The sequence below is a fragment of the Peromyscus maniculatus genome, chromosome 2 (genome assembly GCF_049852395.1).
Source record: "Peromyscus maniculatus bairdii isolate BWxNUB_F1_BW_parent chromosome 2, HU_Pman_BW_mat_3.1, whole genome shotgun sequence".
Classification (NCBI taxonomy): domain Eukaryota; kingdom Metazoa; phylum Chordata; class Mammalia; order Rodentia; family Cricetidae; genus Peromyscus; species Peromyscus maniculatus.
In genome coordinates, this window is record NC_134853.1 from 41,893,376 (window position 1) to 41,914,058 (window position 20,683).

The 20,683-nt window shown below is 38.1% G+C and overlaps 1 protein-coding gene and 1 long non-coding RNA gene across 6 annotated transcripts in view; one reads left to right on the forward strand and one right to left on the reverse strand.

Annotated features, from left to right (window-relative positions):
- The window catches only part of LOC143271819 (uncharacterized), an 81,166-nt gene extending 61,948 nt beyond the window's left edge, over positions 1-19,218 (reverse strand). For 3 of the 4 annotated variants that reach the window (XR_013049027.1, XR_013049026.1, XR_013049028.1), the window contains exons 1-3: positions 19,078-19,218; positions 13,922-14,027; positions 10,899-11,044 (exon numbers count right to left, since the gene is read on the reverse strand). This is a non-coding gene — a long non-coding RNA (uncharacterized LOC143271819). Of the gene's footprint in view, positions 1-9,355; positions 9,693-10,898; positions 11,045-13,921; positions 14,028-19,077 lie in introns of those variants that run through there. The other variant, XR_013049029.1, reaches the window with a different exon arrangement.
- The window catches only part of St18 (ST18 C2H2C-type zinc finger transcription factor), a 124,213-nt gene that overhangs the window by 26,850 nt on the left and 76,680 nt on the right, over positions 1-20,683 (forward strand). For both annotated transcript variants that reach the window (XM_015986945.3, XM_076563994.1), the window contains exons 3-4: positions 3,928-3,982; positions 6,070-6,100. In XM_015986945.3, coding sequence (XP_015842431.1) covers positions 3,928-3,982; positions 6,070-6,100 — 86 coding nt within the window. The remainder of the gene's footprint in view (positions 1-3,927; positions 3,983-6,069; positions 6,101-20,683) is intronic.

Sequence of the window (20,683 nt, forward strand, 5' to 3'; positions counted from 1 at the left end):
GTGTTTTATTTATATAGAGTGATATCCACAGCACTCTGCCTTCTCAGAAGACTCTCTGGGGCTTCCTTTCAAGCCCCAAGTAGGTTTCAGATCCCTTCACTGGAGTGTTAAGGTAGCAATCTGTTTTTTTTTTTTTTGTTTTTTTTTTTTTGTTTTTTTTTTTTTTTTTTTTTTTTTTTTTGCCCTGGATAGAATAAACTCCAATCATAAAAGATGATCAAGTACAATAGCTAGAAAATCATTCCTACATCTCTGTATAGGTCTGTAAATAAGTAAAGTTGCTAAATCACATCTTTCAACAGTCAACTAAGTAGATTTCATTCTGTGGTTACTTTTCTTCTTCATTGTGTATCAGTTAATTCTACTACTGATTCTTACATATCCTTTATGAAATGTTTATTGACTTTCTTCATTTTATAAATGTTTTTTCCACTTGCAGTTTGTTTTTACATCTGCTTGACTGCCCAGAATAATTTGCCAGGAAGCCTTTTGCAAAAAGTTTCCCATGTTGCTTTATTGTAAGCTAGATTCTGAACAAGAACTATCTTTTTTTTTCTGCTGTAATATTGTACATGGTACATGTAAACTACACATTACATTGAACTCTTCCCAGTTTGTTGAAACAGGGTCTCACTGTGTATCCATGCTGACCTGGAACTTGCTATGTAAACCAGGCTAGCTGGCCTCAAACTCACAAGATCCACCTGACTCTGCCTACCATGTGCTGGGATTAAAGGTGTGTGCCACCATGTCTACCAAATTCATTTTAATACAGTTTCAAATCAAGGAAAATAGCAATGGTACATTAGAATTCCTTGTAAGTATCTCAGAAATATCTTCTATTTTTTTCTGCGTAAACAATGAAGTGGACTATACAAAGCTATATAAAACCCACAGGACATGATTTATATTAAATTTCTGTTTTAAAAAAAAATCATAACTTTTACAATGTTAACTAAAATCATTTCAATAACATTTTGATGCCTAAACACAAAGATAACCAAACATTACTTTCCAGCAAGGGGAAAAACAGTTTCTAAGAACTATAATGTTCAAGATTGCATTACATGTTACTTAGGTCATTTTTCCTGACTCATGTAACAATTGGGTGCCTCCTTTATAATTCAGGAGGAATTTGACAGGATGGTAACCTCTCCTACCCCAAGTTTTCAGACATACACAGTACAGTGGCCTCTGTACCTTGAACGGTGTGACTGGAGCAAGGCACCCACTTTAGTACGAGGTTTGACTCTAGAAAAACTCCCCATGTTCCTTTGCAGTTTATTAAGGGCCCTGGGAGTTATCCAAATGAAGAACATTTAGAAGGTCCTGATCTCAGGTATAAAGTTCTAGAGAGCAAAGACCTACTATGTGTGTGGGGTGTGTGTGTGTGTGTGTGTGTGTGTGTGTGTGTGTGTGTGTGTGTGTGTTCATACTGCTTTCTGCTACTGAGTTGTGCCATGGTCTAATAAGATCTGGTTTTGAATTAGAATGGAAGAAGAAAGAAAGTCATCTCACAAATGTTGAGACTCTCCACAAAAAGAAATGCTTATATATTTTAAGTTTCTGATATTATTACTCCCCACATGGCAGACACTGAACTTACCACTGCTCTTAAGGGTGAAGGAGAGAAGTACAATGAGACAAACAGCCTATAAATTATAGCCTTGTTCCATTGCATGCCTATGATAGGCCCACAAGTTCAACTCCAAAGCTTGCTAACACTTGGATAGGAGGTATATGTTACACCAAAAGAAGAAGAAGAGGAGTGGGGGGAGGAAGAGGAGGAGGAGGAGGAAGAAAGAAAGAAAGAAAGAAAGGAAGGAAGGAAGGAAGGAAGGAAGGAAGGAAGGAAGAAAGAAAGAAAGAAAGAAAGAAAGAAAGAAAGAAAGAAAGCTCAACAAAATACAGTTATGAGATAAGATTTTAAGACTGGTAAAGGAGTGTTTATGTATTCTCCCCAGTGGCAGTGGTAAAGAGGTGGGTATGTAAAGTAACTACAAGACCCAGACTTATGGCTGGTTCCTCAAAGCTCCTATAAAGAAGACTGAATTTTAGTTTGTTTCTACAACTTTTGTGTATGCCTTCTGGAACCCTTGGCAGTCCGTGTTCCAGTTTTGGTAAAGGAATTCATGGAGTTCAACCATCCCTTGTGTTGGGGGCATTTTTTAGAGTGGTCAGGGAAGGTTAATAGCACCTGTGTTGCCAAATAATAGACTTGCATTATGTGAATGCTTACCCATGGGAATAGCGTCCTCAGAATATGTGATGTGTTTCATTTTAACCCTCACATGCTACTGATCTCTCTTAATCTAGTTATTTGTGTAGCACACAGAGCTACGTTTGCATGAGCTGAGCCACTTTATATGCAGCAGAGATCCTCCAGGGAGGAGGCAGATTTCACAATGCAGTATGTGCCGTCCTGAGTAAACCAAGCCCTTTTAATCCTAGGCATCTGTCATAAACTCATATGGTTTCAAAAGAAAGAAAATCAACAGGAAAAAAATCACCTCTGTTTTATTGTTGTTTTCTCTTATTGTGTACTTTTAAAATATTTATAACAATGAACCATTTTATTTAGACTAAAGCGGCTGCTGTTCAGCCAAAGCCGTGAACACTTTTTGTTTGCTAATTTAAAAAGCAGTTCAATGATTGGTTTATTATTATGAAGCAATGACAAAAGAGTTCTGGTGGGTTTAATAGTTTTAGCTTACGAGAGCTGTTGTTAATTTCATCTGTAGTATTGCAGGTGAAAAAATGCACAATGGATAAATAGTCTATATTGGTTTAACTGAACATAATATATAGTGTGTTCTGGAGTTGTTTGTCTCAATAGACTATAGTAATCAAAAGTAATGAACCTATTATGTGCAGGACCTTGGAGAGCGTCGAATGGCAGTAAAAGTGTGGCACATAAAAGGTTTATTAAAGGAAATTAAAGTCCATCATTGCCACACCTGCTCCCCTATTATAAGTCCATGGCAGGTCAGTGCCTTCAATCACAACCTAGCCTCTGAGAGTGGAGCCTAGCTCCCATTACCATGGCAGTCACATTGCCGCTGCTCACGTCAGGAATTAAGGATGGGAGCCACAGAGCATTCATGCTGCCTGTCTCTTCTTTTCCACAAGCAAAATACTTAATTTACATTTAAGAATTCTAAAAATTCGCAGAAGTGAATTAGACTAAGAGGTTATTAGTGAACTCTAGCAAAATGAATAGATGTCATGGGGTCAGAGTATATCAAAACAGAAGGCTTTGAAAGCCTTTGTGTCCCTTTGATCATTTATTTGATTACATTTGAAGTATTCAGTAATGATGGGAATTTGATACTTCCATGCACCTCACTTGGATTTTACATTTCTTCTACATTTGAGTGATCTCATGGCTGTAGTTTTTCCAGAATTTGGAGAGTAAATGTAATTCACTGTTGATAGTTATAATTCCCAATGGTATTTTGGAAGGGCACTACAAGAATTTGCCTTGGGTTACATTTTTACATAGGCAATTGTTTTTCCTAACTTAGAAAAGCTATAATCAGAAAGACTGAAAATATTTGAAATCAGTATATCAGTCGAAACTTTTGTCTTTATGTTTGGAGTTCTCACTTCACAAACATGGCTCATGAGACAACCCTTTTCCAGTCTTTGGAATTCTATAAGCATGCAAATCATTAGCAAACACTTGTGGCCAAGGCCATCTGCCCTCTTCTGTTATTATCTCTGGTTTCCAACATCTGTAGATGTGTCTCTAAAATCAGTGGTACTTGAGAAAAGTCAGCCAGATCCCATAGAACCAGAAGGAAACCCAGGAACATGGAAGGCTATCCTCTGCTCTTCATAATGACCTTCAGAATTTCTAATTATGTGTTTTCACAGTCTTTGTCAATATCAAAGTAATGATCTCAGTATTATGTGTTCATATTACAGATGGATGCAGAGATTGAAGATAAAACATTGCATATTCTCTCGAAAGGAACTGAAGGTGAGTTAGTGAGCAGACTCCCTGACACTGTGCCTACAACACCATGAAAAATTGTAGTGCCTATACATGTACCTTGTGTGTAGTAAGTGTAAGTGAGGAATGCTTCCCAGAAACCTTTGGGTAGCAAGAATGATGATCTTTAGTGACTGGAACAAAAACTGGATAATTAATTGCCAAAATGATTTTCATTATGCTGTCTGGCTTAGTAGTCTCAATCTCTACTTAGTTCAAGTGAAATGATAACATTTTTTTTTTTTACTGTTCCTGCTGGGAGTTCCAGGCAGCTCCAGAAAGTAATATTTGGAAGATTCAACTTGTTGGCTACCCCTCTTTTTTGTAACCAACAGATGGTAATGTAATATTGAAATATAAACAGGCCCTTGATGATCTAAACAGCTGGAAAACAGGATTGACTGGCAATTACACCCCTCAAGGAAAATAACTTTTATTATAATTAGCTATATTTTTGTGACCCTGAATTCTAAGTGGAAAACTAGTTTCACCATGATCTGAAAACCTTCTGGTGAGCTGTCCTTCAACTCCCTTTTAGTGTTCATGCTGTTGAGGGAGAGCTGAGCCACTGCAACTCTACCTTCCTGGGAAGGTTTGGGATTTACAGTTCAAAGGGACTAATCAAATGCAATGTATCTGTTAGCTCTGTGTTTACATATGTAGTCAACATAGTTAAATTCCTATTTAACTGAAATCCAGAGTATCAACATTTTTCATTCAGTCAAGGATAAAATTTTTAGTTAAAATGTGTGCAGTTGTTGTCATTGACCAGTGCATCTCAAATGCCAAGTAATTCTGTGTGTGGTATGGACTTTTATCACTGAAACAGAACTTTTACCCTGTATTATTATTTAGCTTTAGTTTAAATGACTTTTGAAGTAATCCTATCCTGTATCTTTAAATTTAATATAATAAGTTTCTAGGGCTTTCAATTTTTGTGCAGCAAACTTCTCAATGGGATATATGCTTAAGAAAAATGGTCTATTTCATTAATTAGAATGAAGCTTGTTCATTTCAATTAATTAAAATCAAGTTGTTCTAAATAGCACGATTCTGGAGATTAAACTTTGTATCTCTTATTTTCATGTTTCAAGGCATACCACTAAACCACACTTTCAAGATGTGGGTCTTTCAATTGCAATTATTTTTGGTCTTTATTTTTGTTTTATTTCATTTTATTTTTTGGCAAGTGCCATACAGCCTTAAATAGGGCCAACATGTTCTTTTAGAAGTGAACTACTGTTTCTTGTGAAGCATGACTAATTTTGAAAACCACCTGTTGTCTCCCTCCATATGCTGCTTATCCTCATGTAGGCAGGTATTTACCAACATGAATTCCTTTATTTCCCTGCATTTCAGGCAGAAAGTCAAAGCTCTTTGAATAAGTCTCTTATTTTGAAAGGCTGTTGATACTAACAATGCTAAAGCTTGTTCCTGTCTCCTGTATGTAGGAACTGTTTGGGATCAACTTAAGGTACTGACTAGTGAAGCTTGTAGTTAGTTCTCTCTGAAAACTTGCTTACTGTCATTAAATGTGAATACACAGGACTGTGTAGCACATAGGTAGATGCTTGCATAGAATCTACAACCCACTATATCTATTCCCAGAACCACAAAAATAAATAAATAAATAAATAAAAGCAGTAATATTGGAATTCCTTTGAATAGTTTCTCATTAAAAATAAAGTCAAGTTTTTCTTGTTTCTGATTGTTTTCAAAATACTTCTAACTTCAGGTCATTGAAAAGTCTAATCAACAAGAAGCCAAGGCCACCCAGTGTACCAAACCTAGATTGAGTCTGTTTGGGACTGTGTTGTCTGCCCTCTTGTTTCCAAAACATCCAGAGTGAAAGAAAACTCATTCCATTCAGTGAGACGCCAGGTGCTGTCTGTCCTAGTTAATCACTAGTGTTATCTCCAGGTAGGGGAAAGTTTCACTCATACAGTGTTAAAAATAAACTCAACTGAGACTCTTTCTTTTCTTTCCTATCTTCCTTCCTCCCTCCCTCCTTCCTTCTTTCCTTTCTTCCTTTTCTTCTTTCTTTCTTTCTTCCTTTCACTTTTTTTCGTGAACAGTACCAATGGATTCTCTGATCCAAGAACTCAGGTAAGATATCACCTTCATGACTCTTTCAAATACTGATTGGTTTAGAATGAATTGCCTTTCTCCAGCTTCCTTGATTTAAAATGAGGACTAAGCCAAAGAGTAACTTCACTTTGGCTCCTTTTAACCCTCGGGGAAGCAAAGAAGGGCAGTGGCTATGCTGATAATGGGGCTGAAAATATTTGTTCTAATATTCTAATTTTAAAAAACCTTTTTGTATAATGTCAGTAATTATCTGCTTTTCTTCACTGGCCACCTCTTTTCCATATGCCTGTATACCATGTGGGGCTGGATTTTGCACTGATGGTCCATGAGCATGATGAATGAATTGCCTAGATTCTAAGTTACCCAGTTTTTGTTTTAAATAATTATATAGTTCCATCACCTAGCTACTTCCAAGTTTTAACCTACACAGTAGAAAATAATGTGACAATTTTAAAGCAGGTCCTTCTATTTCTGTTTTAGGTATTGTACCTTGGACAGTGTTTTGGAAATGCTACCTTACAGGGTGATGCAGAAATTCATTGGGGTTTCAGTCACAGAATTGTCAAAGTATAAACTTTAAAAGTAAAGTACAAAGAGAAAAGAAAGGACTTTCAGTGGGGGAAAAACACAGGCTGAAGATACTTGCTTTGAGGAACACAATTGCTCTTGCAGACCCAGTAAGCCCCCACTCCAATTGACTTGACTTTCTGAACTCAGAAAACTGTTTGTATTCTCGGGGCAATGCTTGACAAAGAAGGAGTGCTGCAGTGTCTGACTTGCACTGCCGAGGGACATACTAACAGGTTACACAGCTTATTCCAGGCACTGTGCTTGGTGATATCATAAAACATGGGCTCTGAGTTACTTCCTCTTTTACGTGATTGAATTTGTCCCAGCATCAATTCATTTGCTTATTTGGATTTCTGGTGTACTTCTTTATGAAAAATTGCTAGCAGGAAATCTATAGGTTTGCCTGGGTTAATGATGTCATCATTAAAAATTTAAAATTTTAAACTAGAGCAATAAAAGCAGGATATATGCATATACACTTGGGCGGGATTACAGTATAGAACTGATCACATGTAAAGCATGAAATTGCTTGGCTCATTTAAAATTTTGCCTTTTAAACTTCTCTCGTTTAAAATTCCTGTGTTGGGAAGCTGCCATTTAAATGATCAAGGGGAGAGAAAGCCTGCAATGTTTGTGGTACCATCTTCTGTGACCACATGGATGCCTTACCTATGGCAGTAACCACAATATTTTTAGGAAATCAAGCCAGTCACAGAAAAGAAAGGGAGATTTTAAGCAATAGATCTTAAAAGGACTTTAAAATGAGAGAAATTTGAAGCAATAATATGCATGCAATGATCTAGATGCAGTGTCTGCCTCAGATGAAGATGCAGGTGGAATTAAAGAAAGAAGCAAAATGTGGGAAATGTGTTATGTTACTTTGTGGAGAATTACTTTTTAAGTATGCTATTTTAGCATTCATGACTAGAGTAAAAATAGCATTTGTTGAGGTCTTATATACCAAATTCTGCTAATTTTATCATTCAAATACTTCATTTAATCTTCACAGTAGCCTTATAAGGTAGAAAACATTATGGCTGCAGTTTTCAGAAAAATAATGAAAACCAAAGCTTCTGGAAATATCCTATGGGTGCACAGCTAGTAAATCATCCAAATTCCTGGCTTATGGGTCTGTTTCTCTTCTGGGCTGTACTTTCTCTCACCCACTACCAATGCAGCGTTGGGTGGAAATCACAGAGGTACTGGCCCATGGCCTGGAACCTCAAGAGGCTCGATCTCAGAGTGCCACAAGCTTGGACAAAGTCTAATTCTGGACAAAGAATTCCTTGTCTTCTAATTCTGTAAAAATTACTCATATCAAATATTCCATTTTACCTAATCTGTTAAGAGTAATTCAGAAAGAGAATAACTGTGGCTAGGGAAATTCACACATTTTCAAGCCTTTTTAATGAGACCAGTTGTACAAAGTATTTTCTTAAATTTTGTAGTAGTTTGTGCTCAGCAGGATGACCATGCTTAAGCTTTCTTGATCATAAACTGTTTCTTACAGTTTAACTTGACCCAGACATAGACCCTATCTGCCATTCTACATATATCTGATGGAGGAAAGTAAAGTGATGTTTATATGAAAATGTATTGCTGGTGCCCTTTTAGTTTTTTGTGTCTAGTTCACCACACTCACTTCTAACTGAATCCACAGGTCTTTTGCAATTGAGCATCACAGCCATGTGACTGAATTGAAGTGTCACTGAGAAATGTGGAATGCCTTCTCTAGCCTAGAAGTTATGATGGTAGAGAATGCTGGTAACTGTGTATAGTTCTCTTTAAAGTGAACTGGCATGTTACTGCTTTCAGAGTGACTACTTACAAAAAATACTAATACAAATGAAGCTAATTTCAATATAGTATATATTGTTCATGGCACTAATAAAATTGATACTGACATTCTCATCTTCTTATTATTCTGTATGTCACCTACTATCATCACCATTAAAAAAGCAATTTATATCCAGGAAAGGTGCAAAGCTACACAGAGAAACCCTGTCTCGAACCCCCCCCCCCCAAAAAAAAAGCAATTTATAAACACAGGCCTATCTTTAATCATCACCCTTATTAGCATTTCCAGTTTTCCTCCAACACATTCATGGTACAGATGGTATAGAGAAAGTTGTGCTGTCTTCCTCAGTCACAACCATTGCATTATCTCTGCTCTCTTCTTACTACCATTTCCCTTAACCTAGACCTCACTAATATCTCTAGAGACCAGGACTGTTGCAGAATTTCACTACCACAGGCTGTATTCAGTTGGACCTTGAGGATTCATTTGCAGTTTACTAGGATATTTTTTCAAAGCATGGTTAAATTTCCTGCTCCTAACCAAAGGAAGAATGTGTTTTGATATTTATCCTCTTAGACCTTCTTCTGCATCCATGCAGTGTTGGTACAGTGGCGTCATAATGGACAGCATGGTAAACCTGTGGGGTCAGGTCACAGCATCTCCAAAAGGGATGTGATCAGAAGATGTGAGCACATCTTCAAGCCATTTCACAGCAGACATAAAATGTAGACTTTCAGATTTTTATTTTAAGGATTCCCCCAATTTTTTATTTCGATCACACTCCCATACTTACTTCTAAGAAGTCTATCCCCCAAGTTGTTTCCTCTTTACTATTATAAACACTCTTTGCAGGGAAATGGGTGAAAATGGAGGTAAAGATATTTGTACTTTTTATTTTTGAGATTGTAATTTTAATGGTGAGCAGTGCTGCAATAAACACTGATTGCAAGTATGTCTGTGAAATAAAAACAGAACATCTCACTTCTGTTACAGGTTATGGCTAACAGAATTCTCCCCTTTGTCTTTTACTGCATGGGACTTGTGCTTATTCTTACAGCCTAGGACTCACAGAATCTCATCTTTGTAGTGTCCCATGATGTCCTAGACAGACTAATATTTTCTTCCTCTATTTTAAAGCTTTTCTACTTCTCTCTTTTAAAGCACCACTTACTTTGACTTGTAGCCCTTTTGTTATGTATTTTTCCATTTGTCTACTCACTCAAAAGGAAGCAGGTTCTAGGCCTTCAAATGTGCAGGTGATTGGAAAGACAAAAGAGAGGGAACAAGCTGAATGAAAGTCTTATCAATCTTGTATAATTCTTTTATATAACAGCTACTTCTTTAAGTACTGGGAATTTCTTCATTCTTCGTTTCCTCATGTTATTTTACAAGTAAAATACTCTTACATCATTAACCTCTATTTGTCTTTAAAATAAATCATGTTAGAGGTTTATTGAAAAAAATTCTATTTAGCCTTTTATTTTTTACAACTGTCTTCAAAATGTCAACATGAATGGGAGAAATCACACAAGACCCAGCTCGTAGATGAAGAGCTACATTCAGTTAATAGTTGCTGAGAGGGAGAATCATTCTTCTCTGAGGATAAACTCCCTAATAGGCTATCCAGTTCCAAGTGGTCATCTCTCTCTCTCTCTCTCTCTCTCTCTCTCTCTCTCTCTCTGTGACAATAAATGAACTCTGCTTGCTACACCTTTCTCGCTTTCTCACACAAACATACACATATATGTATAAAATGATTTAAAAAGAGGTTATGAATTTGAGAGGGTGTGGGGGTCTGGAAGGATTTGGAGAGGGGAAAAGGAGGTAGAATTGATATAACTATAGAATTCATGTATAAGATTCTCAAAAAAATTTAAATTTTAAAAAGTATCTGCCACACTTCTTCCAAATTCTTAGAGTCTTTCCACTGTCCTATACTTTCACTTATTTTTAAAGAAAAATTTACTAAATTGTGATAAGGTCAGTTACCATCTTAAGCTAGTCATGCCATGCCCCCTTTAAATTCATGACTGCTTAGACAGCAAGGTTTCACCAGCCTTTCAATTACAAGCCAGGAAGTGTATATCTGTCTCTAATTTATTTTTATACTATCAATAACAAATTCCATCTATGTAGTGATGTATTGAAGTATCATATATAAAAGTGAGGTGCTTTTGTTTTTGTCAATACCTACTGTTGTCTGATTTGGTCATTTCCAGTCAAGAAGAGAAGACAAAATGGACAGAAATAAGAACCATCAGTTCTGAGCAAAGGGGTCTGAGGACAGGTGGCTCATGCACAAGCCAATATTCTGCCCAAACCTGTGAGCACGTGGATGTCAAAGGCTCAGGCAAGCAGATGCTGTGGAGCATAGGGACAGAGCCCCACTTAAGCATTAGCTTCTTTTACTGTCCTCACAGTGAATCTGAAGAGCAAACAAACTCTTACCTGCCAAAGACTCACGGAGGGATGCTTCTTCAAGGTGGGGTTCGAAAGGTACCTCCAGCACTCATGCATAGTCCAGTGCAGCCTGAGCCTGTGAACCTTCCTGATGTGGGGACCACAGAGCCATCCAACTGTTCTTCCAGGATAGTCTGTAAAAACAACTAATTGAACCTAGTGTCTATGATAATAGCTACAGAGCTCCCCCGCACCCTCACCAAAGACCCTGAGCCCTTCTTGCATAAGGATGCCACAACATAGCCAGGGGTCCTTATGCAGGTGGGTCACTGAGCTTAGAGTAAGAGCTAGAAGGCCACTTTTCTATGGCCCCTCTCAAAAACACATGTTCTCCCATCATGGCAGGTACCTTGATTTTCTTCTACCACTTATGGCTAGCTTTTCTTTGATTTTTTAATCTCATGACACTGGACTCCTCAAGGTATATCTTTGTTTATCTATAACTGTGATTCTCTGATGATCTCATTTGGGCTTTAAGTCTATTAGCATGAAAATAAATCTACATTTTCAGCTCTCCCTACTTCCTTGAACTTCAGATGCAGAGTCGCTTCTGGGTAGATGAGTAGACCAAGGATGCAAACTTTGTAATCTCATGATCACTATTTTACCATTCAAGAATCCTTATAAGAAGTGATTTACTGACTAGCTTTCAGAAGTCTACCCAGTGAGTGTGTAAGTCAAAGGATAAAATGAGACTCAGGATTCCCCCCAGCCCCCAGACTTATAGTGCTACCTGTACTTCAGAAACTGTAAACATGCCTCTGTACAACCTGCTCACTGGATTCTGAGCACCATGAAGTGGGTGCTGCTACCCACACTAGACAAATAAGCATCAGTGCAGGACTTTGTGGGGCACTAGCTGCAGTATTCTTTGGGGTCTCTTAGTCCCATGCTTTGCTTCTCTAACAGAATACTGCAAACTTGAGCAAATTATAAATGCATTTATTTGGTGCATAAGGAAAATCAAAATCTAGGGGTTGCAAAGGTACTGTAAGAGAACTGTACTCCATCATCCTTGAGCAGATGGTATCACATGCCAAGAAGGATGAAAGGAGCACAAAATTACCTTTATAACTCTCCTATTCCTGGGATATTGTCCTTACTATACCTGTGGTGACAGAGTCCCTAGGTCCCAATTACCCCTTAAAGGTTACAGTTTTCCATACTTTGCAAGGATAGTTCACTTTTTATATGAATCTTGGAGTAGACTTAAAACCATAGCAGGGAAGGGAAGAATGGTTGAATAATGATCTGAATAAGAATAAACTGGAAAAAAGTGATATTGTGGAATATTAAGCAAGAATAGTTAGTGGCAAAATGGTTCCTACTACTGCCACTGAGGAATAGAAATAGCAAGGTACACCCTGAGAATTAAGGGCAAGAAAGCAGATGAAGAATAAACATAACCTTTATTGGGTCCCCAGAAAAGGAAGGAGGTAGTGAAGGAGGGACCGTTCAATAGCTCATGTGTGGGGGTGTGAAGGCAAATCTAGACACCCAAAGGTGCTATACTAGCAGCAAACAATATGCACACACACCATGTGCTGACATCATTTTTGTTGGAGTCCTTCTAAATCATAGACAGTATTATTGTTTTAGCTCATTTGTTACTTACTTACTTATTTTGGTTTTTCTAGATAGTCTGACTCTGAAGCCCAGAATGGCCTGGAATTCCTTGTATAGTCCAGACTACTAGTCTCAAACTTGAGGCAATTCTCCTGCCAAGCCTCAAAAGTGCAACAACTATAGAAACAATTTATAAAACTGGGTTTAGAGACAACCTCTAGAAGTAAGTTGTTTCTAGTTCAGTAGGATACCGTATTTCACAGCTTGGTGTGTATGCATATGTGTTCACAGACTCACAATTCTATCTGCATAGTTATAACAGGGCACCAGAGGATGTGACCTCTACTGACAGAGCACTCACCTGTTCAACACACATTCCTCCTGTGAAATTCAACTCAGTGTGATGGAGAATTCTGCCAAATGACTTAAGATGTGAATTGGTGAAGATGAACATAAATGGGAACATTACAATTGAGAAACTTCCCTTTAAAAAGACCTTGTGCATATCTCTAGGTTCCAAGGGTTTTTTTTTTTAAAAATACAGGAATAATGACAAAAACAAAAGACAAACTTGTGGACCAAATCTTTACATTCAGATAAATGTCAACAAATAAATTGGTATTTTTGTTGCAGGTGTGAAGTAGCCACATGGTCTTGAAAAAGTACTTTGTCTAAGTTTCTAAATTTCATTAGTGGAAGAAGCTCTGCCTTTAGGGATGCAATTTTTCTGGTTTATTTTCTCTTCCTGGGTTGCTGTGATATTGTTTCTGTGAGCCTTTGACTTACTGTGTCACATTCATGTGTGTGCCCACTGGCTAAGTCGTCCCTTCTTTTCCTTCCACCTCACATTTACATCCTTGCTCCTTTGCATTCTCATTTCTTCTCCACATTTCTGGTCTTAGTGTCCACTCTAGAGAGCAGAAGGAAATCTGACTTTACTCTGACCACTGCTGATTATAATGGTTCTTTCTATAGTAACTCCATTGGGTTTGAGTGTTTCTGGAGGTACCTTTTCTTCACAAAGCAAAGTCAACAATTGGTAAGCTGTTTAGAAGATGTTGACTTTTTCTTTGTGAAGTGGGATCATCTTAATAGTAAGGGAGTACTTGCCTCCCAGACACACAGGAATCTGTAATGTTATTTTTAATGATGTAAATGTTTAAAAATATTTTATTAATTCTTTCAGAATTTCGTACAATGTAGTTTGATCTCATTCACCCCCAACTCCTACTGATCTGTTCAACTTTGTGTTCTGTTCTATTTCATTTTGTTTTGTTTTACCCCATCAGATTCCATTGGTGCTTCCCAAATACTCTTGAATCTAGAGCCTGCCATGGTCAGTCTACCCAGTGAGGTCACACCCTTAAACAAAACTGATTCTCCTTATCCTAGCAGCTATCAAATGCCAATATTGCTACAATTAAGAGTGAAATGTATCTATTTACCTCTGCACCTTCATGCTGGGATTTTTGTCTGGCTTGGGTTTGCACAAGATTTATGTCTTCTGGTCATAATCGTTGTGAGCTCATATGTGTGTCTGCCTTGTTGTATCTGTAAAACATGATTTCCTTGTTGTAATCCATCATCTCTGGCTCTTACATTCTTTCTACCCCATCTTCCAATAATCCCTGAGCTTTGAAATAAAGGGTTTGCTATAGAGTTCCTATTTAGGGCTGAACACTCAATAGTCTCTTATTCTCTGTAGATTCAATAGTTGTGAGTATCTATGTTATATACTGTCTACTGTGGGAAGAAGTTTCTCTGATGAGGGTTGAAAGATGCATTAATCTATGAGTCATCAGGAGTTGTTTTAATACTGTATCTATTTAGCAAAATAATAGTAGTAAGTTCTTCCCTAGAGTCTATGACCTATCTAGTCACAGGCTCTTGACCCTTTCATGGTATGGGATGTGGAGCAGGACTTAAACCCAATCAGAATATAGTTAGTTACTCCCATAACATTTGTGCCACTGTTGCACCAGTGGGCACATCTTACAGAGCAATTGTTATTGTATTTCACAGGGTTCCCAGCTGTGTAAGATTTGTGATTACTTTTCTCCTCTTGTAGGGTGCAGAGCACCTTTCAGCACCATGAAAGCTAATTAGTTATATGTGAAACTTCCAGGTCAATACCAACTCATTTTTTCTGTTTTATGGACTTAAGTATATGGTGTCTTCAGCAACAAGATCTTACTGTGAAGTTCTGAAGGGTAAGCAAACTAAAGCAATGGTTTGGGGGGCCTATGACTTGGGTGTTTTATGAAAAATCTCTATTGTGATTGTTACCCAAATAATTTAATGTTTCTAAAACACACAGAGGCTTATATTAATTACATTCTGCATGGCCTATGGCTCAGGCTTCTTGCTAGCTAGCTCTTTCATCTTAAATTAACCCATTTATATTAATTTATATGTTGCCACGTGGCTGTGGCATTACTGATCTTCTGGCATCTTGTTGCTTGCTCCTTGGGTGGTGGGCTGGTGTCTCTCCTCACTTCACCCTTCTTCACCTCCATCTTCAGTTTGAATGTACGCCTAACCTTATTTTGCCTCACTGTTGGCCAAACAGCTTTATTTATCAACCAATGAGAAAAACACATATTCACAGCATACAGAAAGACATCCCACAACAGAAAATTATCTATTATCTCTGGCCCTATGGAAAGAAAAAATTTGATATCATCAAATGACCTTGTCAATAGTCTCAGTGTTCCCTATAGCAAACTAGCCATTGATAAATAGCTACAAGTTATTACATGCTGAATTTATGGCATAGGTAATGGGAAGAGCTGGAATTACAGGTTTATTGCTGGATACATGCTAGCCTCACAGCATCTGTAAACTTGAGCATGCTCACAAACTTTCTAAGAGAAATTCCAGAAAATCAGCTCAGAAATTCTAGGGATTGTCCTGGCACAATGAACCACAGCTCAATATCCATCAAGGCAGAAGAGTGAATTTGTCATTCTGAGTGACTCATCGATACTTTTAGGAATTATTAGGGCAGTTTCAAATGCATTTAGAGAACTTTAGCTTTCACTAGGGTCCTGTTTCCTGATATCCTGAACATGTATGACAAATAGACATGGTTCGATATCATATAGCACTGCACGCACAAGGAGGGCACCAGGAAATGACTAACTCTTCAAGTTAAAAAATCAGCACAGAGAGGAACATAGTCTTTCACTAGATGTGACTTTATGTTTGGATAGAAAGTAGATCCATGATAATCTAATAAATTTTTAGCAGAAATTAGGATAACCTGCTCCTCATACAAAATGTACAATATTAAAACTGTACCTTGTTTAACAGTTTTGCAAGTAGTTCCTTAGATCACTATAAATAAGCATGTATATTAGTAGCATATTCTGTTAGGACAGGAAGAAATGTGCCCATCCTGTGTGCCTCCTTACCACTTCCTCTACAACTCATTGCCTGCTTCATTTGCTTCAAGTTTATCTGTGTATTCCCTCGTCGTGTTTATACTTTATATCTTCTTAGACTAGGAGTTATTTTTTTTTTAACTTTTATTTCCATCATTTTTATGTAGCACAAATTCTAATAGGTCTTAATAATAATAACCTGGAGTCAGATATCAGGGTGAAAGGTGAAAGAACAGAGAAGCAAAGGAGCCAGACATTAGAGAGACTGATTACCTCTAGGAATCCTCAGATTGAAAAAGAGCTTAGCTTCTGTCTCCTCCTGCCTTATATTCCTCTCTCTGCTCAGTCATATCACTTCCTGTCTCCACCTCCTGTGCTGAGATTAAAGGCATGAGATTCCCCAAATGCTGGGAATTAAACTTGTGAGCCTCCACTGCCTGGCTATGTTTCTCTTTTAGACTGGATCAATCTAGTGTAGCCCAGGGTAACTTTGAACTCCTAATCTTCTTCCTCCTAAGTGCTGGGATTAGAGATATGTGCTACCACTGCCTGGCCTCTATGGTTAACACTCTGATTTCCAGGTAAGCTTTATTTGTTAGAACACAAACAAAATATCACCACATGTTTAGTTTATATGTAGTGATGTTTGACTACACATATGTCTGTATACCATGTGTGCCTGGTGCCCACAGAGGCCAAAAGAAGGCACTGAATCCTCTGGGACAAGAGTTTATAGATCATTGTGAGTGGCCATGTATGTGTTGAAAATCTAACTCATGTCCTCTTCAAGAGCAATCAGTGCTATTAACCAATGAGCATTTCTCTAGCCACTGGTTAAAAGTTCTTGACAAATAAATGCCTCAAACTTGACTCCTATTACAATAATTTATGGATGTCACTGTAATACAAATGTCATAAATTTTAGGCTAAATGCAGAATATTCAAAGCTCATTATGAATGGACATATTGATGAGCAAGATGACCAACATATATTAAAGAAACCTACTGTGTTGTCACATAAATGAGCATGTCTTTCACCATGTTGCATTAGTAACTATTGTGTTTCTAAATGGTCTAACCACTCTGACCTCAACTCATAGTCAGTTCTGACAAATGTTGTCTCTACTCAGGCTTTTTTAATAGCAGTGTATAATTCTTTGATGCTGGTATATCCTTGCTCCAGTAGTCTGTGTGTCTTCAGTGCAGTTCTCCCATTATTTTGCTTTAAGGTCCAGCAGCATCACTTCCTACCACAGCTATCTCTGAACCAACAATGGGTTCTACCAGGTTGTATGTCCAACATGGCTGATCATGCTGCAGCCTTATATACACTGTAGCCACTCAGAGCAGGTTCTAGAACCCTCTGTCTCTCAGGAGTATTCCCAAATGTGGAATGTGCTATCCCTAGTACCTAAACAGGCCAATTTGGCATTGTATTTCCTTGTCAGTGGTTATAAAGGCAAAAATGCAATTAATTTAGCATTTTAAACAAATGAGTATGTGTAGGAATGTTCCAGATCACTGAGCCTCTAAATATTTCACCTTATACCCTAGATCATTGTTGGGTTCATGTTCTACTTTCTTTTACAAAGGCCTCTGGAATACTTGCTATTTCTCGCTCATCTGTTCTCATTAGGATGGTATAATTAGCATATCATATTAATTCAGTTACTTAGATTCTTTCAGATGGTAGCATGGCAGAGCGCTGCACAGTTAGCACAGAAGGCAGCAGCATCAGAGAACTTCACTCTATCTTGTGGGAATTCCAACTTCTCCACATTCTGCTTCAGATAGGGATGAAAAGCCTTAGGGAAGACTTGAATCCTGTACAGGTTGAGTATAAGGGTATCCATTATCTTTGAGAATAACAATGTTATGCTTTCAGATCTTGGAATATTTATATATGCATAATGAGCCACCTTGAACATGAGATCCAAGTCTAAACACAAAATTCACTTAGGCTTTATTTTACTTACACACAGTTCAAAGGTGATTTTACACAAAATTTTGACTGCATCTATGTTTTGATTATGACATGTAACATGAGGACAGCTGTAGTATCTGTCATGTTTGTGCTGAAATATTTCTGATTTGGATGCATTTCAGGTTTTTGTTTTCAAATTTAGGATGGTGTTAATCTGCTATAGCAAATATCCTGCATTGGTATCAAAGCTGCAGTCCAAATGGCCACTTGTTTGAATTTGTTCTGGGCCATTATTGTATAGGGTCCACCTTGGAGAACTAATTAGAAAAATAGGGAGCACCAACTGGGAAAGTAGTTCAATTGGAATTGTCAGCACTGCATAAACGGGGTGTGATAGCTTTGAGATGTAAAGGCAGGAAATCAAAAGTTTAACGCCATCCTCAAATACATAGTGAGTTTGAAACCAGCTGGGGCTACACAAGACCTTGTCCCCAAAGAAACAAACAACAAAGAAAAATCAAAACCAAGGAAGCACCAACCATTTATCGTCTAAGTTGTAAGATTAGTACTAATTGCTCTTCCCACAATATTACATATTGGATCTGTTACTCTGGTGATGGGAGAAGCTGTTTTCTTGAGGGTTCCACCTGTTGCTCACTATTACTTCAGTAGTTCAGAAGCCAGTTTGTATCTCTTCCAATCTGCACACAACACTAAGCATCTGGCCAAGAAGCGGGGCATTCCAGGGCTGCACTTGTGGCCTGCCTCCACCTTTCCCTCCTAATGAAGATCTGTTCTTTCTTTTCTTTTTACTCTAAAGTTTTTCATACAATGTATTTTGATCATGTTATCCCTCTCCCACCTCCTCCCAGATCCTTCCCACCCACAGAACTTCATGTTCTCTATTTCTCTCTGTGTCTTTCTTTCCATCTCTGTCTCTTTGTCTTTGTCTCTCTGTCTCTTTTGTTCTCTTTCTCTCCTCTCTCTCAAGAAAATAAAAATAAAAATAAACAAACAAAAAATAGTAAGATAAAAAAATCAAGACCAAACATAAAGTCCCCCCCCCAAGTACACACAAGAGCAAGGAATGTTTTTGGTTGATGGATTCTGTTTTTTGTTGGCCACCTGCTATTGTGCGTAGGGCTGGTCCTGAAGTGTGCTTGATATACCCAGTGTCATTCCATTTGAGAAAACAGATTTTCCTTTTCCCTGCAGGCATCAATCGTGAGTAGCTTATTGAGGGTAGGACTGTGTTCATTTCCCATTCTCAGTGCTGGGATTTTTGACTGCTCACCGTGTCCTTGATGTAGCTTCGTTCCCTGGGTATCAGCTTGAACACTGCAACAGTTCTTGAAATGTTTGTTCAGTCTTTCCTCACCAGGGTAATTGTTCTCCGAGTATATTGCCATAGATCATCATGGTGACAGCTGAAGGGAACAATAACCATGAAGACATCACTGTGGTAAAGACCTCCCCCACAGGGAATCACTGGACTTAGATTCTGAGAAGTGCCTCCGCCTACAAATTTGGCAAGGGATAAAGTAGGTTTCCAGGCCCATATATCCATTCCAGAAATGGTCATCTCTCTCTCCTCTTTTCTTCTATTGTCTATGGTGGCAGTTCTAGAATTTCTAAATTAAAATGACATGTTGCTTCTCTAGCCTTCCAAGATCCAATTTATTAGTCTGCAAGTACCATCCCCCAGGCTTATTGACAGGGTATGAAATCCTGTAACATGAGAGAATGCTTCCACACCATCTTCTCCTTGTCCAAGTTGATGCTCCATACCTTTGATCCAGCACCACTGAGATCTGGCCCATATGTACTCCTCTAGCTCCTGCTGTGAATAGTATCTAGGTACTGCAGCTCCCTTGGCCTGAGGGCCCTTTCTACTCTTAGCAGGCCAGATGATGTTGTGTATTGACCTTGGTTTTTGTCCAAAATGCAAGGAAGATACAAGTACACATTCTCTTAAGAAATAAAAATCTCCGCATCATCTTCAGTCTAGTACAAGGAGAGGAGGCTTCATGGGATCAGAGAGTCAAGGCACTCTTCAGAGAGAATATTTCTGAATGTATCGTATTTCTACGGCCAGTGAACATGCTAATTTAACACACCAGATTTTGTGGCCCTCAAATCTTGCTTCTCAGTCATGATAACAACACAGTTACAAGTCTTAAACCAAAACCACTTAAATCAATCTCCACTCCTTTCTGTAACCCTCATCTGCTCTGGCAGTAATGCCACTTAGCTTCCTCTTCCAAATATGTTCAGAATCTTTCACCACCCCTGTCAGTACCACCATATCCAAATCACACACCATTTCTTATTGACATGATTAGTAAACTTATTATTTTACTTGTTTCTAAACTCATAATCTACAACCGCTTCTGAATAGACCAGGATAATATTACTAACAAGAAGATCATTATGTGTCATCTCTAAAAACATTACAGACTCTTCATATCTCAAAAGAGTCAGAAGTTCCAAAATGGTCTGTAATTCTCAGCATTATATGGACCCATTGTTTTTCTGATCTAGTTTCCCATAACTCCTCCTTTACTCACTGTACATGAGCCCCTGTGTTATCCTGGAATATTCCACTCACTGTTCTGCCTCTGGGTCTTTACTAAGGTCTGCACTCACTGTTCTCCTGGCTAAAATTCTGGTCACTTCTTTCTGTTTTTTTTTTCTATCCAGTTCAAATTTTTATTAAAATTTAATTTTTTCTTTTTTTTTTTTTTCTTTTTTTTTTTGGTTTTTCGAGACAGGGTTTCTCTGTGTAGCTTTGCGCCTTTCCTGGATCTCGCTTTGGAGACCAAGCTGGCCTCGAACTCACAGAGATCCGCATGGCTCTGCCTCCCGAGTGCTGGGATTAAAGGCGTGCGCCACCACCGCCC